The 18939-nt window shown below is 41.7% G+C and overlaps 2 protein-coding genes across 6 annotated transcripts in view; one reads left to right on the forward strand and one right to left on the reverse strand.

Moving 5' to 3' along the window:
- The window catches only part of LOC129712248 (FXYD domain-containing ion transport regulator 6-like), a 171498-nt gene that overhangs the window by 49884 nt on the left and 102675 nt on the right, over positions 1–18939 (forward strand). The gene's annotated exons all lie outside the window — the stretch shown is intronic.
- Positions 989–15776, reverse strand: LOC129712247 (marginal zone B- and B1-cell-specific protein-like). 5 transcript variants are annotated; one of them, XR_008726019.1, is made up of 6 exons: positions 15698–15716; positions 7497–7863; positions 6133–6254; positions 2572–2676; positions 1723–1978; positions 989–1425 (listed from the first exon to the last, which is right to left on the reverse strand). XR_008726019.1 is itself a non-coding variant. In XM_055660523.1 (5 exons), exons 2-5 carry the CDS (start codon positions 7719–7721, stop codon positions 1825–1827), a joined length of 606 nt encoding a protein of 201 aa, XP_055516498.1. In that variant the 5' UTR covers positions 7722–7863; positions 15698–15776; the 3' UTR covers positions 1438–1824. The 5 variants fall into 5 exon arrangements, 2 of the variants coding, with proteins under 2 accessions (XP_055516498.1, XP_055516499.1); XR_008726017.1 differs by having other exon boundaries at positions 989–1413; positions 1654–1978; XR_008726018.1 differs by having other exon boundaries at positions 1654–1978.

Here is an 18939-nt window from a genome sequence, read left to right on the forward strand (position 1 = left end):
CTCTTCAGCTGTATTCTATGTTAAGATTAAATATTTCTCTTATCAATCTTTTAGTCACCTATTTTTATATCTCCTATGTGGCTCAGTGTCAAATGTTGTTCAATAATGCTCGTGAGAAGGATACAACTGGCAGCTCAATGTTCTAGGCTTTCATTGTTGTTCAAATTCATAAATGGTTAAATACAGTGGTCTTTTCTCTTTGGTCACCTCCTGTTTAGTCTTTTTAAAGTGTTTTTTTCCCTTTTCTTTACAGGATGTGGTCACCCATAACAAGGGCATAATGTATTATCATCCTTAATTGCCCTTGGAAAAGTGGAGGTTAGGATCAGTAAGACTTAATGGAAGGAGAGGCAGGAAGGGGTGAAGGACGATGGTCATGCTGATGGACTGACCTATGTTTGTTTCAATGCAAGGAGTGTATGGAACAATGATGTTGAGGTCATTGTGGAAACATGGTTGTGAGAAGGATACAACTGGCAGCTCAATGTTCTGGGTTTTCATTGTTTCAGATGTGATCGAGAGGGAGGCAAAAGAAGTGGAGGTGTTGCGCTATTTGGCAGATGAAATTTAATGCATACAGGTGTTGCACGTTCTCCCCATGACCTGCGTGGGTTTTCTCTGAGATCTTCTGTTTCCTCCCACACTCCAAAGACACACAGGTTTGTAGGTTAATTGGCTTGATAAATGTCAAAATTGTCCAGTATAAAATTGTCCAACTTCCAGTATAATCTCTGGTGGACTCTTCGGAAGGCACAAGGTCCTCAGAACCTGTGTGGATCAGCTGGAAGTAGTATTTGCGGACACCCTTAACCTTCCCCTACTACAATCTGAGATATCAACTGCTTTAACAAGACCACACTAACCATCAGTTTGCAGATGACACCACCCATAGTGGGTGGATTTTGAACAATATGAGTACAAGAAGGAAATAGAGAGCTCGGTATCGTGGTGTTGTCATTATTGGTAAAATACTTTGCCTTAAAACAATGTAATTTCAAAGCTTGAAATTATGTCAAATATGTTTATTTATGTTGATCTCTGTTACATAAGTTTGGAACACAGAAAAACTGCAGCCCTGACATCAACTATTGGCACACTATCCAATAAAACACTAATCTCCAGTTATTTCTGCCCAAAATAAATGTAATGCTGAAGACGCTACAACAGATAACTCTGAATTTAACTTTAATGAAACTAGTTAATGTTTTCCACATTGTTCAACACAATCAATAGTTTGTTTTAAATAAGGCCGGTATGTATTTGGATATAATTGGTTTCCCTGTATCCAAAACATTTATATGCTAGAATATCTTAGAATATTAAGTTTTGAAAACAGAACTGATCATCAATTTAAATTAGATTTAGTTGGATTAATATATTGATTATGTAATGCCCCTGTCTCACTTAGGAAACCTGAACGGAAACCTCTGGAGACTTGCGCCCCACCCAAGGTTTCCGTGCGGTTCCCGGAGGTTGCAGGTGGTCGTCGGAGGTTGCAGGTGGTTGCCGGAGGTTGCAGGTAGTGGAAGCAGGTTGGGAGACTGACAAAAACCTCCGGGAACCGCACGGAAACCTTGGGTGGGGCGCAAAGTCTCCAGAGGTTTCCGTTCAGGTTTCCTAAGTGGGACAGGGGCTTAACGCTTCACGTGAAACCATGTCAGGGCTGGTGTGAATTGTGCCTGATTCCTCATTTTCAGTTTCACCATTTTAATAAATGGAAACCTTGCATGTTGCTGTTTCTATCACCTTCACTACCTCTCGTCACCTTTTCCCAATTCTCCACTTGCACCCCACACCCAATATGCTTACTATTGTGCTCAAAGTTTACATTTCATCCTTAAAACCTGTGTGCTTGGTGCAAGCTCCATTTTCACCATAGCAGAGAAAATCTTCCAAGTAATCCCGATTATTTCTGTACTCCTTGTAAATGTCATCTTCTGTGAACTCTCCCAGGTAAGCCTGGCACATTTTGAACAATCTGTAACAATGACACATAAATGTTAATCTGCGTGGAAGCACTGAAGTGAGAAGTACAAAAGCAATTTCTGCTTCCTCTTACCCAAAATTACACCTAAGCCATTTTCAGTGTGAGATTTTATAATGAAATCAATGAAGAGCTTAAAAATATCTTTAAATTATTATAGTTTTGTGCATTTAAAATGATTTGCATTTAAAAGACAACTTTAAACTGGATTGTTGTTCCTCTAAAGTGGCATTTGAACACACACTCTGTATAAGCAATACATTTACTGTGTAGAAATAATCCATAAGTGTGGGCCAACCAAACCAGAAGGCCTTCCCCTTCCACAATCAACTACAATGAACATACAGAAGGGGATGTTAAAGTTCTCACAACTTAGTGGACATCAGAAATAATGAAACGATACGATACGAAATAACTTTATTTATCCCAGGCGGGAAATTGATCTGCCAAGTCATAAAACACAAGATACATGAAATTAAAGTGATGAGTGGAAAGGATTGGGAATGTGCAAAGATTTAGGGGGGAGAGAGGGGAGTCCCCACGACAGAAGGGGGAGGAGTTGTACAGATTCTGGTGTTTTTAGTTACCTTCCAGGCCATGGTCCACTCAACATTTTCACTCCTGTAAAGTCTTCTGTTTCCAGTCCTGGACCCGACAGGCGTTTAACACTATCCACGTCTATTACACCATGCCTGTATGGCATATCAAATAAAGCCAAAAATATCACTGATCTATAGGGCTTTACGGTCAAATAACAGCAAATCCTCATTATTGTAAAAACGTGATTATGCAATAGAAGCCTTTGGATACGTTGAAACTCTGGTATGTTTACCAGGGTGTGATCATAATTTATTAAACTACACACCACAGTACACAACATACAATAAAGTTGGTCATCTCCAAATTGTTACTTGAGCCACATGCAAATTGGTGAATGTGAAACAGGATTAGAAAGGTAAAGGTGTGGTGGGGTAGAAATGGGTCCTTATTCATGCGACACTGGGGAACGAGAGCTATTCTGAAGATAAGACACAAAATACTCGAGTAACTCAGCGGGACAGGCAGCATCTCTAGATAGAATGAATGGGTGAAGTTTCAGGTCTTTAGACTATGTTTCAGAGAGCTATTTTGTTGGAATAGGCTTCATCTGGATCTTACTGAGACCTGTGTTTTTGTCAACCATAGGGTTGTGGACAGGGGTTTATGTTAAGAATAGGCTCCAAGAATGAAATAACTGCTGGAGTACCAGTGCTGGAGTACCTCTGTGGGTCAAGCAGCATCGCTGGAGAACATGTAAAGGTGACTTTTTGGGATTGAAGAACGGTCCCAATCTGAAGAAGGGTCCCGACGTCACTTATCCATGTTCACCCTCAGATGCTGCCTGACCCGCTGAGTTACTCCAGAACTTTGTGTCTTTTTTCCCATCAATGGGATGTATGGTAAATCATGAGGAAATAAGAGTGCAGTGGCATGTGACTGTGAGGGGAAATGACTCGTGACAGCAAATGTAAACAGTACCCAGCACAGAGCATATTCAGAGTTAGTCAAAACTATTAAAACATATCAAAGCACAATATAGATGAGTTGATGGCACACAACAGTGTATACGTATGATTTAATAGTTGTCATGGAGAGATGGCTGCAGGGTGAAGAAGGTTTGGGGTTCATTTTCCCAGGTCTACAATGTTCCAAAGGAGATTCACCAGACTAATACCAGGGATGATAGGGCCGTCCCTTCAGGGGATATACGCGCTAGTTCTGTGTTCCTTGGAGTTTTTAACTTATTCAAACATAAGATCCCAAGTTTGATGCCAAAATGTTTTCAGTACTGGGAGAGTTACAAAAAAGGGGACAAAGCTGAAAAATAAGGGGCCATTCATTTAAAACTGAAATTAATAAAAATTTAGAGAAACAAGAAACTGCAGATACTGGAGTCTTGAGCAAAACACAAAGTGTTGGAATAACTCAGCAGGTCAGGAAGCATCACAGGAGGACATGGATAGGCAACATTTCAGATGGGGAAATGAAACATTGCTTATCCATCTTTGTGTCTATCCTTCTGAGTAGCTGCCTGACGCACTGAGTTACTCCAGCACTTTGTGTAATGCTTAACAGTTTCTCATGTCAGAGGGTAATTTTTAGAATCCACTGCCTTCAAGGGTGGTTCAGGCTAGATCATTAGATAAATTTAAGGTGGAGATAGATTTTTTTGCTGCAAAACTTGAATGAATTTAGTAAATCGATTACATGCTGATGAAGAAGGGTCCTGACCCGAAACGTCACCCGTCCTTCTCTCCAGAGATGCTGCCTGTCCCGCTGAGTTACTCCAGCTTTTTGTGTTATGCTACATAATTTCATGGAAATCAACTAAACATTGTTTCTTGATAAAACTGAAAATTTTGGTTAAAGACTAACATTTTAAAGAAGGGTTAAAAATATTGGCGCTCCGATTATACTTTTGCTCTATCAGATGATAATCATAAACCTCATCATATATGATCTGAACCGCAATTCACTTTTGTTTGTGGTTTGTGATGTTGTTGGAAAGTTTTGTCAGATAATGTCTTTCTCACTCTTGTACACTATGACCTGACCTATGAAAGGAAGCATGCCATATGATTTATTTTCCACTCTATCTACTTGCCCAGGAAGTTATGGACTTGGGCCCCAAAATGCTGTTAAAGGTCATGCCATTCATTGTATATTTCCCCTTTATATTTGTCCACATATATGTCCAAGTCATTCATATATATCACAAACAGTTGAGGTCCCAACACAGACTCCTACAGAACTCTACTAGTCACAGACCTGCAGTCTGAATATTGTTCATCCATCACAACCCTCTATTGTGCCAGATCTGAATCCAAACATGCAAGTTATTGTTAATCCTGTGCTTCGTAATCTTCTGGATCAGCCTACCATAGTGAGAGGGGGGGGGGGGGGAGGGGGGGGGGGGGGGGGGGGGGGGAGGGGGGACTTTATCAAATGACTTACTAAAATCCATGTTGACAACATCCACTGCCCTATCATTCCTCACCTCCTCAACAATCTCGATCAAGTTAGTAAGACAAAACATGCTATGTACAATACCATGCTGAATGTCCCCAATTAACCCATTCTCATCCAAACTCTATGCTGAAGAATTCTCTCCAATAACCTCCCTACCACCAACATCAGGCATGGCAGCTGATAATTCCCTGGATTTTATCTACTTCCCATCTTAAATAAAGGAACAACATTAGCTACTCTCCTATGCTTTGGGACCTGGCTAGTGAAGATACAAAGATCGTCATCAAGGCTCCTGTAATCTCCTCTTTTGCTTCTGTCAATAACCTGGGATAAGCCTCGTCAGGTCCAGGGGATTTATCCACCTTAATGGTCTTCAAAAGCCTCTACACTTCCTCCTTGTTAATCTCAAACTGCCCTTGCATATTAGTGTTCTCCACATTTACTTCAATGTCCTTCTCTTTCGTGATAACAAATGCAAAGTGTTCATTTAATACCTCTCCTACATCCCAGACTTCAAATAGAAATTCCCTTTGTGATCCTTGAGTGGTCCTACCTTTTCCCAGGTTACCATCTTGTTTTTAATATAGGTACAAAAGGCTTTGGGATTTTATTTCATCCGAATCATCAAAGTCATTTTCTGGGCCCCTTTAGCCCTTCTTAATGCCCACTTGAGTTCTTTCCTTCTTTCTTTATATTCCTTAAACGCCCGGTCCAATACCATCTTCTTAAACCTTGCAAGCTTTCCTTTTTCTTTTTAACTAAATCTACAACCTCTTCAGTAATCCAAGGCCCTCCTTCTCACTGGAACATGCCAGTTCTGAACTTTGATCAACTGGTCTTTAAACAACTCCCATGTCAGATTATCCAATTGTAATTGCTCCTAGTATATCCTCCCGAGCTCCTCCTGATAAAGTTGTAGTTTGCCTTACTCCAATTTAGTACTTTCCCAATTCTGATTATTGATGTCTAAAAACTGTACACATAACAAATAAGTTAATTTTTCATCAATGCCAAGCTATTACGCATAATCACATGTCAGTGTTTTTTTGAACACTTACTTACTTATCTATATCAGTGTCCATGACAAACAAAACTAAATGTTTCATTTTACATCAAAGACAAACTCGCAGCACACTCACCTTTCCCAACTCTGAGCACAGCACTTCTCCAAAGCATCAGTGTACTCAGATTCAATCAGCATTGCTTTGCCCTCTTTCACTGCGGAGATCTGTGATTCCCTTTTGGAAAGATATTCTTGCATCTTTTCCACATCAAGTTGAACAATAATGGAAGAGAAATTTGGCAAAACATCAATAAGTTTCAAAGAAGTAAAACCACTTTTTATTCATTATTATAATTCAGTTTCCTTCTAGATATGGTCAACAGGAACATTAATATTTATTCCTCACCCAAAACGTTTTCACTTGGCATACATATTTCTTTGTTTCACCCATTTCCAAACTCCCATAATAATATTCTCTATTTTGAACAAGTTGAGATTAGATATCCTCAATAATCAGACAGTTCAATTCCCAGCAAAATAAAATCTTAAGGACTTCATTGTTTTGCTATACTTTCATTATCTCTAATGTTTTGTCCACTGAAACATATGCCAGCCTGTAAAGGACTTACTTCACTAGTTTGTTTAGTCTGTCTTTAACAAAAAGGTAGTGCTTCTCAGTTTGGAAGTAAAAATCTAATCATCGATAGCTAGCAATCAAAATGTATCTATCCGATAGCACAATGGCACACAATCAATGAAATATCTTAGTCCTTATTAAATGCATTCATTCTAAATTTACTCTTTTTTTTCCCAATTCAAATTTGGCTGCAGTTTCTATTGTAGGCCATCAGGTAGTGTGGAGGAAGGAGGGAGGTTGCAGAAGGACCTGGACAGGTTGGGAGAGTGGGCAAATAAGTAGCAAATGGAATACAGGGTAGCAAAGTGCATGGTCATGCAATTTGCTGGAAGGAATAGAGGCGCAGACTATTTTCTAAATGGGGAGCGGATTCAGAAATCAGAGCCTTGGGAGTGATGATGCAGGATTCGCTAAAGGTTCATTTGCAGGTTTAGTCTAAGGAAGGCAAATGCAATGTTAGCATTCATTTCAAAGGGACTAGAAATTATAAAAGCATGGATGTAATGCTGAGACTTTATCAGGTGCTGGTGAGGCCACATTTAGAATATTGTGAGCAGTTTTGAGCCACATGTCTGAGGAAGGATGTGCTGGCATTGGAGAGGGTCCAGTGGAGATTTTTGGTTATCAACTTATTAATTTTCCCTTTGGTATTGAAATGACTCATGTCAACGAATTAGTCATTTGTTAATTGAATAAATGTTCAAATTTGAATTATTAGATTAATAAACCTGGTTGCAAAATATAAAGGAAATGATAAGTAAAGACAGAAATAATGACAGATCAGTGCAGATAAAGATCACTGCATCTCAACACGAACAGTGCCAAAACATAGCACTGGTAGCACAGCACAGTACGTAGCCTACCTGGTAAGAAATAGCTCTGCAGGAATCACATTTCAAATGATCAGGCATATGGCTGGAATGAAACTCTTCATCATTTAGATCTGGCGCTTTCATCTCAAAAGTCCCCGAGCTTTGAAATTTTCCCGTATTTTGTGTAATAGACAATTTCTTGGTAATCTTTTGACTGACTCCGATGACAATGTTATGCACGCATAAAAGTAGAATTGTCAGAACAAGAAGCTTCATGATAGCCAAAGTGTTAATGGTTGGCGATATATTCAATCAGTGTAATTCAAAATCGAAGGCTGATAACAACTTCCAATGCTTACGTGGAACGATGCTGAGTTTCCTTGTGCTGCACCAATGAGGAAATGAAAAGTTGCACTGTCTGATTTTACAATATGAAAGGGGGAGGAGAGAAGAAAAATCATTTTTAATATAGTTTCTCAGAGATAACTCAACAATCGTCTTGCATCATCCAACATAAGCATTTGCAAAGTGAAAACTGTTAATGGTCATTTAGAAGACAATATTTGTCACTCTTTACCATCAACAATCATCTACTCCCAATATTTTCCTGTTACTTTCGTACCTAAATCACCTCAAGTTTAGGAGACAACCTCTGGCCTCCAGTATTGCTTATCTAAACCAATTGAAATATTATCTGCTCATATTCATTGCCTGCAAGACAGAAATATTTAGTCTTGAAATGCTTTGTCATAATTTCTTGGAGCACTAAGAGACACTGGAGACTGCAGGTTCTGGTATCTGGAGGGAAATTGTCAGCCTATGTTTCAGGCTGGGACCCTTCTTCAGACCCAGCACAGATGCTACCTGGCCTGCTGAGTTCCTCCAACACTTTGTTTTTCAATACAGGGATACACACTGGGAGCAAGATTAGCCACATGACCCTCAAACCTGATCTGATATTTGTTAAGATCGTGAGCCATCTGATTATAATCTATACGGCACATTTCTGCCAATTCCCAGTAACTCTTCACTCCCTTGCCTATGAAATACATAGACACCTTTGCCTAAAAAAAAGTAAAGATTCTGCTTCTGCTACCCTTTGAGGTCGAGAAGGATGAGAGGATATCTTATAGAAACATATAATATTATTAAGGGTTTGGACACGCTAGCTGCAGGAAACATGTTCCCGATGTTGGGGGAGTCCAGAACCAGGGGCCACAGTTTAAGAATAAGGACATGTAGAACTGAAATTAAGAAATACATTTTCACACAGAGAGTTGTGAATTTGTGGAATTTGTGGAATCATGCCTCAGAAGGCAGTGGAGGCCAATTCACTGGATGCATTCAAAAGAGAGTTTGGTGGAGCTCTTAGGGCTATGGGAATCAAGGGGCATGGGGAGAAGGCAAGAACGGGGTACTGATTGTGAATGATCAGCCATGATCACATTGAATGGTGGTGCTGGTTTGAAGGGCTGAATGGCCTACTCCTGCACCTATTGTCTATGTATCTATGGTGCCTGCAGCTGCCAGCAAATCCACCCTGCCGGCCTTCCAAACATTAATCCGTATGTACGGGCTGCAATAAATCCGGCATTCGTATCCTGGGGAGCACCTGTACGTAACTGTAATCACCTGCTTTTCATCTCATTGCATCGATGACAACATTGTTAACTTAATTACCTGCCGCACCTGTACAATAACCTTTTATAAATTATGCACTTGGTCATAAAGATCCTTTATCTCCCGAAACATGCTCCATGTTATCTTTCCTGCCAGTTGTACAATTTCATATTTTCCCACACACTATATTGCATTTTCCAGACCTTTGCTCACAGTCATTTTCTTTGTAGACTTCTTTTGTCAGGGTCTTGGTGAGACCACACCTGGAGTATTGCGTACAGTTTTGGTCTCCAAATCTGAGGAAGGACATTATTGCCATAGAGGGAGTGCAGAGACGGTTCACCAGACTGATTCCTGGGATGTCAGGACTGTCTTATGAAGAAAGACTGGATAGACTTGGTTTATACTCTCTAGAATTTAGAAGATTGAGAGGGGATCTTATAGAAACTTACAAAATTCTTAAGGGGTTGGACAGGCTAGATGCAGGAAGATTGTTCCCGATGTTAGGGAAGTCCAGGACAAGGGGTCACAGCTTAAGGATAAAGGGGAAATCCTTTAAAACCGAGATGAGAAGAACTTTTTTCACACAGTGAATCTCTGGAACTCTCTGCCACAGAGGGTAGTTGAGGCCACTTCATTGGCTATATTTAAGAGGGAGTTAGATGTGGCCCTTGTGGCTAAGGGGATCAGGGGGTATGGAGAGAAGGCAGGTACGGGATACTGAGTTGGATGATCAGCCATGATCATATTGAATGGCGGTGCAGGCTCGAAGGGCCGAATGGCCTACTCCTGCACCTAATTTCTATGTTTCTATTTTTCTATGTCCTCTTCACACCTAACTTTGCTAGTAATCTTTGTGTCATCGGCATATTTGGCAATCATACCTTCAATGCCTTTAGGCAAGTCTTTTATATATATTGTAAAAAATCACCAATCTCGAAACAATCCCTGTGGCACGGCAACTATTTCATCTTGTCAAGCAGAAAAAGACCCGTTTGTACCTATTCTGTTTTCTGTAGCTAGCCAATGTCCTATCCGCATCAATGTTTCTTGCATCATGAGCTGTCATTTTTTCCAATAATCTATTCTGTGGCATCTTATACCATGTCATTGTAGAAGAATCAGGCCATTCAGCCCAGAGTCTACACTGTTATTCAATCATGACTGATCTATTTTTCCCTCTTAACCCCATCTCCTGCCTTCTCTCCGTAACCTTCGACGCCCTTCCTTTAGAAATGCCTTCTAGAAATCTGTACAATACCTCTGACAGTTCCTTTTTATAAACTGCATGTTGCTTTTTTTTGTAACACTCCAATAAAATTAGACAAAAATGATTTACTTTCATAAAATCATGTTGTCCATTCCTGATTATGTTGAATGTTGCCCCCTCCTTCCCTCAGCAGATCTGACAGCATCTCTGGAGAACATGTGGACGGGTGACGTTTTGGGTCGGGACCCTTCTTCAGACACAGTCCCCACCCGAAACAACAAGGCTTCCAGAGATGCTGTCTGACCCGGTAAGTTACTCTAGCACTTTGTATCTTATTTTGTAAACCAGCATCTGCAGTTCATTGTACCTTTTATTGCCTCCCAGCTACCATCCTGGGCTCTAAATACACTTTCCATATGAGTCACCAAATTATTTTTATTTACTATTCTGTATTTGCTGCTCACTCCTACGCAGCCACCTACAGTGTGCAGCTTGATGCAAGTATGAGAAGTCGCACTTCACCTTCTTACTAGGCACATCACATCTGGATAACAATGAGTTCAACAATTTCACATAATCAATATTTCTAATTTAATTTATATTTCAAATTTCCAGCATGTACTCCACATTCCTTTTGTAATTCCACACTTTTGCAGTATTTCTAAGACTACAGACTTATCACAACCATTTTACATCTTGCATTCACACCTCCTCCAGAATGACCTTTGCTACCTAATGCCATATTTTTCCATCATACATTCACACCTCCTACAGACTGACCTTTGGTCATTTTTATTTTACCTTGAATGGTCATTCATCTGTTACTTTATCTCTCAGTGGTTATGGGGAGAAGGCAGAGGAATGGGGTTAGGAGGGAGAGATAGATCAGCCATGATTGCATGGTGGAGTAGACTTGATGAGCCAAATGGCCTAATTCTACTCCTATCACTTATGACCTCTCTTGCCTTTCAGTCTGGTTTCAATGAAACTAAAATGTAGAAACAAAGAACTGCAGTTGCTGGTTTATGGCAAAGATAGACACAAAATGCTAGAGTAACTCTGTGGGTCAGATAGCAACTCCAGAGAAAAAGGATGGATGATGTTTTGGGTCAGGACCCTTCTTCAGACTGTATGCTGCTTGTCCCCACATGGCCTGAAAATATTCCCGAGTACTTGTCTATATGCAATTGTTTGGCTGCAATCCTTCTACTGAACATAAAGAATCATACGTCATCTGTTGGTCATCAGAAAATTCAGTTAACTTTCAAGCCTCCACATCCTCCCAAATCTCACCCCAAAGTAGTGACTTAACTTCTTCATTCTAAAAGCAATTAAAATATAATTTTTTTTAATTTTCTTTTTTTTTTTTAATAGTGAGAGAAGGTAAAATATATAAAGAGATCTGGGTGTACTTATACTCAAGTTGCTGAATTCTAATTTGGAGCTTCAGCAGGCAATTAGGAAGTATCTGCTTGAATTTAGTGCAAGACGATTGGTGTGAAGGAATCTCAGGAAGACCACATCTGGTGAAGTGTACACAGTTTTGCTCCCTTTTCCACGAAGAGTGCAGCAAAGATTCAACAAACTAGTTCCTGGGCAGAGAAATTAAATTGACTAGGCTTGTAATCTCCAGAATTTAGAAAAATGTCCCGCTGAGTTACTCCAGCATTTTGGTTCTACCTGTGGTTTGATCATTGTTTGGTTTCAATACATAAATTTATGGATTATGATATTAAATAAATTAAGGAATCAGATAGGACAGGAATAAGGTATTTGAGATAGATCAGCCATTGTGGAATGGCAGAGCGGGCTTCCAGGGCTAAGTAGTAGTGAACTGCCAGGGAAGGTGGTGAAAGCAGATTACAATTGCAATGTTTAAGAGGCATTTACTCAGGAACATAAACAAACAAGAAAAGGAGTAATATTATGGTCAGCATAGACACCGTAGGCCACAGTGTTTGCCTTGTGCAGCATTCTTCTTTGTGCCTACTCTTTGTTCATGTGCCATTGTTTTTGAGGACATTCTGTTTCACAGACAAGGTAAAAATTAATCTTCAAGTCTCCTTTCTATTTACCCATGTTAAGACTAACTGGTCCTGTATGTACACTACAAAAGATTTTTAGCTTATTTATGCCATTCTAGATTTGGAAGGGTCAATATAATATTCTTTAAATAAACACTGTAAAAACAGAACATGAGCTTGTGGCTCAGTTATCGCATATTTTTTTATCCTTGTATAGTATCAGAGACGCCAAAAGAAGAAATGGGGAGAACACATTTTGTTGGTTTACTGATAAGATTCATATTTCGGTCCCTTTTCAAACAAGTGCAGTTAACATTCAATGTTCTGTCTGATGCTGCCTGAAGTTGCTCAATAACTGATTCTGAAGATACTTTACTGAAAATAACTTTTACCTATCTTTAACTTCTTTCTCTCAATTTCTAGACCCTTGTGGTCGATGATATCTGTTCAGAGAAAAAAACCTTCGCAGCTGCACAACAGGTGTTAATTTTTTTCTTGAACTTGAATGGTTAACTTGAAATGTTCAAGAACATTTTATTTCCACTTCTGATAAAGGACAAGCATCAATTTTAATCCAGAATGCAGATTCCCTCGGAACAATACTTTGTATTTGTCCAAAGTCCATCTGATCAACTGTCAGATATGATGTAAAAATAAGGTAGAGTTCATATCTCATGCTCCCCAAGAATTATAAGCAAACATAGAAACATAGAAAATAGGTGCAGGAGTAGGCCATTTGGCCCTTCTAGCCTGCACCGCCATTCAATATGATCATGGCTGATCATCCAACTCAGTATTCAACCACATCCAACTCACATCCAACCACATCTTAAATATTCTACTTTTGACCAGATTGTTCCTGATATTTTAAGGACCTTTTCAAAAATGAATAAAATGGTTTATTATGTGCTAATTCAAGTAACTACCTACTGTTTCTGTCACTTCAAAATTCTCATTTGTTTCTGATCTGAATGGGCTGGCTCTGCTTGTTCTAGAGCGAGGGTGGTCAAGGGGTAACATGGTAGAGGTATATAAAATGATGGGTGGCATAGATAGGGTAGATATCCAGCGTCTGTTTCCTGTGGTAGGACTATCAAAAATTAGAGGGCCAAGGTTCAAGGTGAGAGGGAGGAGTTTTAAAGATGATCCCAGGGGCTAGATTTTTCACACAATGAGTCAGTGGTGAATGGAATGAGTTGCCAGAGGAGGTGGTGCATGCAGGAATAGTAACAACATTTAAGAGGCATCTGGACTGCTACTTAAATGAGGGAGAGAGAGATTTAGAACTAAATGCATGTGAGATTAGTAAAGATAGGCATTTTGGCAAGCTGAACGTAACTCTATGAACCATTTAAAAATGTACATGGCACAACTCGGGCGAATACAGATTATTTCATATTGAAATAACCCATTTATTGCTTTTCATACAATCTTTATGTTATGTCTTTTAAAATGGTAATATTCATCTCCTTTCTGAACCTCCATCAACACTGAACTGGTCAAATTAACAACTGGAGGTTCAAAAATATCCTGAACATTCCTGTAAGGCAATATCAAATCAAAGAATAGCTCTGTGGAAACCTAATAAAACATTTTATTAGCTAAAGCCAAACTATAAACACAACACAAAAGTGACATCAGGCTTAACAAACTAAAAACTGATCTTCACCCAATGAACCAACGAGTATTCTGTCCTGTCAAAATAGGGAGCTATTTACATCACATTGATATCTGATGCGTTTCTTGTGGGTAAACGAGATATCAAATGAGGAACCAAGTCACAGAGGGCATAAAAGTTCCATCTTCAATTACTCGTGCTGAGTGAGCCAAGTACGTTGGGCAGCAATAGCAGCCCATTACCTCAAAGTTCCTAATTAGGGAAGAGTAAAATTTAGTCTGCATTCACAATAAATCCCAATCTGGTGTTTTCTGCTGAAAAGTGTCTAGTTATAATCATCTCTGGAGAAAAAGGATGGATGATGTTTCAGGTCGCAACCTTTCTTCAAAAGGTTAGAAACATAGAAAATAGGTGCAGGAGTAGGCCATTTGGCCCTTCGAGTCAGCACCGCATTTCAATATAATCATGGCTGATCATCCAAAATCAGTACCCTGTTCCTGCTTTTTCCCCATATCACTTGATTCCTTTAGCCCTAAGAGCTAAATCTTCAGAGGATCCAAAACGTAACCCATCCTTTTTCTCCAGAGATGCTGCCTGACTAGGAGTTACGCCAGCACACAGTGTCTATGAATGATATGGGACTGGAAAATATTATAGAGATGATTGGGTTGATGAGCAGTAGAATAGGCAAGTGGCAATTGCTCAGTGCCTTTAAATGGATATTTGGGCCTGTTAGTTTGTTATGTGGGATAGTCTGGAACTAGAGGTCACAGCCTCAAAATTAAAGGACGTTCCTTTGGGAAGGAGGAGGAATTTATTTAGTCAGATGGTGGTGAATCTGTGGAATTCTGCCACAGAAGGCTGTGGAGGCCAAGTTAATGGATATTTTTAAGGCCGGGATAGTTAAGATTCTTGATTAGTACGGGTGTCAGGGTTATGGGGAGAAGGCAAGCGAATGGAGTTAGGAAGGAGAGATAGATCAGCCATGATTGAATGGCTGAGTAGTCTTGATGGGCCGAATGGTCTAATTCTGCTCCTATCACATGACATTATGACCTAAAGTACCATTGAACCATATACAAAGATTTCAACACCAGGCCAACAATGATGTTCTGAAACACTAAGTCCCAAAGACAAGTTGGTGTCAGAGGGAGTGCAGAGACGGTTCACCAGACTGATTCCTGGGATGTCAGGACTGTCTTATGAAGAAAGACTGGATAGACTTGGTTTATACTCTCTAGAATTTAGAAGATTGAGAGGGGATCTTATAGAAACTTACAAAATTCTTAAGGGGTTGGACAGGCTAGATGCAGGAAGATTGTTCCCGATGTTAGGGAAGTCCAGGACAAAGGGTCACAGCTTAAGGATAAAGGGGAAATCCTTTAAAACCGAGATGAGAAGAACTTTTTTCACGCAGAGAGTGGTGAATCTCTGGAACTCTCTGCCACAGAGGGTAGTTGAGGCCACCTGTTCATTGGCTATATTTAAGAGGGAGTTAGATGTGGCCCTTGTGGCTAAGGGGATCAGGGGGTATGGAGAGAAGGCAGGTACGGGATACTGAGTTGGATGATCAGCCATGATCATATTGAATGGCGGTGCAGGCTCGAAGGGCCGAATGGCCTACTCCTGCACCTAATTTCTATGTTTCTATGTTTTAAATATTTGGTAACTAAGGCACAGAATACCCTGATGTGTTAGGAAGCTTCAATGTGAACCTTTCCAAAATGTACAATTACTAGGTTATCCGCATCATTCATGCCATGATGTACACAACTCTCACCACCTGTAATCCGGCAATCGCCTCAAGGACCCGCGCCCACACCCACCGCACCCACGTCACCCGCCGCACCCACGTCACCCGCCGCACCCACGTCACCCGTCTCAAGGCCCCGCCTCCACCCCACGTCATTCGCCCCCGCCTCAAGGACCCGCCCCCGCCGCGCGCTATTGGCTCAAGTGGCCCACACTGGTTATGGACAGTTCAACCGACCAATGAGCGCCGTATAATGTTGAACAGCACGCATGACGCGCGGGAGAGGCGGGGTCACGTGGGGGCCAACGGCCGGGCCGGGGTCACGTGGGGGGTAACGGCCGGTGCGCGTGGGAGGGGCCGACGTCACGTGGGGGGTAACGGCCGGTGCGCGTGGGAGGGGTCGACATCACGTGGGGGGTAACGGCCGGTGCGCGTGGGAGGGGCCGACGTCACGTGGGGGGTAACGGCCGGTGCGCGTGGGAGGGGCCCACGTCACGTGGGGGGGTAACGGCCGGTGCGCGTGGGAGGGGACTGGGGTCACGTGGGGGGTAACGGCCGGTGCGCGTGGGAGGGGCCCACGTCACGTGGGGGGAACGGGCGGTGCGTCACGTGGGGAGTAACGGCCGGTGCGCGTGGGAGGGGCCGACGTCACGTGGGGGTAACGGCCGGTGCGCGTGGGAGGGGACTGGGGTCACGTGGGGGGTAACGGCCGGTGCGCGTGGGCGGGGCCGACATCACGTGGGGGGTAACGGCCGGTGCGCGTGGGAGGGGTAACGGCCGGTGCGCGTGGGAGGGGACTTGGGTCACGTGGGGGGTAACGGCTGGTTCATTCAACATGCACTAGTTATTCGGCCCGACGTGTCCATGCTGGCCATTGTCCTAGTCCCACTTGCTAGCGTCTAGTCACTGCTGCCACTGCCAATGGCATGTTGTGCCCTATATCCACCACCCATGGTGAGAAAGTTGCCCTTCAGATCCTTTTAAAATCTTTAGTCTCTCACCTTAAGCCCATGCCCTCTAATTTTAGACTCCTCTACCCTGGGAAAAGATCTGAGTATCCTGGGTGCCAGCCATTGTAAATGAGGATAGTCAGTCTGTGGACTTCATTGCAACAGAGGGCTGAGGAGGCCAAGTCAGGGGATGTTTTTAAGGCAGAGATGGACAGATTCTTGATTATAATGAGTGTCAATGGTTACGGAGAGAAAGCAGGAAAATAGGAGGCAGAGATCAGACAATATTGAATGGCGGAGTAGACTTGATGGGCCGAATGACTTAAATCTACTATAACTTGTGAAACTGCTGGAGGAACTCAGCAGGTCAAGAGGGACAGATGACCATTAGAGTACGCCCCTTGTTCAGAGTTTTACTTACCAGCACCTCTCCCAGCAACATGTTTTAAAAAATCAAGATTCCAGCATCTGCAGTCTCTTAAATTGGCAATTTAAATTTCTCATCCCATTCCCACACCAATTTGTCTGTCCTTGACTTTCTCTACTGTCACTGTGAGATGCTGGAGGAAGGGAACTTTGCATTTTTGCTGGGCAGTCTGCAACTCAACATCATGAACACTGAATTCTCCAATTTTAGGTAACCTGCAGCCCTTCTGTCCATATGATTCCTATCCCCCCCCCACCAGGCTTTCTGGAACAAAGACTGTCACCATTTCCCTTATCTGTGCCCCTGATTTTATAAATATTCACAAGGTCACCTCAGATTCCTGCACTCCAGGGAATAAAATCCAGCCTTTTGTTGCACATTATTTTGATGTTTAGTTTAGAGATACAGAAGGAAACGTCCATGCTGACCATCACCAATTCACATTAGTTCTGTTATCCCTCTTTCTCATACATCCCTAAACATTAGAAGCTAGACAAAAAATATTGGAGTAACTCAGCGGGACAGGCAGCATCTCTGGAAAGAAGGAATGGGTGACGTTTTGGGTCGAGACCCTTCTTCAGTCCCATTCCTTCTCTCCAGAGATGCTGCCTGCCCTGTTACTCCAGCATTTTGTGTCTTGCTTTCATTTAAACCAGCATCCGCAGGTTTTTCCTACAGATTTTGTCCCCTAAACGATAGAGACAGTTTGCAGAAGCCAATTAACCTACATCTGTACATCGTTGGAATACGGGAGGAAACCAGAACATTCAGAAGAAAACCATGTGGTCACAGGGAGAATGTGCAAACTCCACACGGATATCACCAAGGTCAGGATCAAACTCTGGTGCGATGAGGCATCTTCTACCATGTGTGCCAGTGTGCCACCCTTATTGCTGCTGCTTTTTGCTAACTGAGTTACATCTTTTTACAGGTGAGAATACTTTGCAAGTCAGCAATTATTTTTTGCTGAAATATATGTTGTGTTTGATATGTTTTGGTCACTGGGTTATTAAGGATCAGATCAGTCATTTTCACTGTCATTACCTCGGTACACGTGACTATAAATAAACTAAACCTGTCAATGTTGATCCTCAGCAGGTTATGTGACTGCACAATGTAAATGGCCTTGAGAAGCAAGGGAAAATAGCAATATTTCCTGCGGAAATTCAAAAAAATGTCTTACCTATAAAAGACAGAGGGTTGTGGTGGGAGGGCATTATTCTGGCTGGAGATCTGTGACCAGTGACAGTTTTGCCAGGTTCAGTGCTAGGACACAAAAGAAAGGACAAAATTCTATCACTTCTGTTTTTAAAATTCTGAAGACAAATGTGACCAAATTACTAGCTGAATGACAAGCTGCATTGTGTAGTGGAGATTCAGAAACATTGAAAGAATGTACTGTCAATTTCATTTAAATATTACAGTGTAATATTAAGCATCAGAATTGCTTTTTGCGATGTTTAATTGGCTTACGATACGGTACGATAGAACTGTATTTATCACAGGAGGGAAATTGGTCTACTAGTAGTCATAAAACAAAAGATACATGAAGCATGAAATTAAAGTAATGTGGAAAGTCTAGAAATGGGGATGGGCAAAGATTGGGGAGGGGAGTCAATCTACCCCATGACAGAAGGGGGAGGAGTTGTACATTTGATAGCCACAGGGAAAAATGATCTCCTCTGGTGTTCTGCTGCATCTTGGTGGAACCAGTCTGTTGCTGAAGGTGCTCCTCAGGTTGACCAGTGAGTCATGGAGGAGGTGAGCTGTATTGTCCAAGATGCTCTGCAGTTTGAGGAGCATCCTCCCCTCTAAGACTTTCTCCAGTGAATCCAACTCCACCCCTAGGACGGGGTCAGCCTTCCCAATGAGCTTGTAAATTCTGTTGGCCT

The sequence above is a fragment of the Leucoraja erinacea genome, chromosome 32, assembly GCF_028641065.1.
Source record: "Leucoraja erinacea ecotype New England chromosome 32, Leri_hhj_1, whole genome shotgun sequence".
Lineage (NCBI taxonomy): Eukaryota > Metazoa > Chordata > Chondrichthyes > Rajiformes > Rajidae > Leucoraja > Leucoraja erinaceus.

Excerpts from the sequence above, each read along its gene's own strand:
- LOC129712247 (XM_055660523.1), bottom strand. The coding sequence starts at position 7,721 with ATGAAGCTTCTTGTTCTGACAATTCTACTTTTATGCGTGCATAACATT. Across the intron at positions 6,255-7,496 it reads GCAGAGCTATTTCTTACCAG|ATGCAAGAATATCTTTCCAA; the intron begins GTAGGCTACGTA and ends GATGTGGAAAAG. Across the intron at positions 1,979-2,571 it reads AGTGGACCATGGCCTGGAAG|ATTGTTCAAAATGTGCCAGG; the intron begins GTAACTAAAAAC and ends TCATTGTTACAG.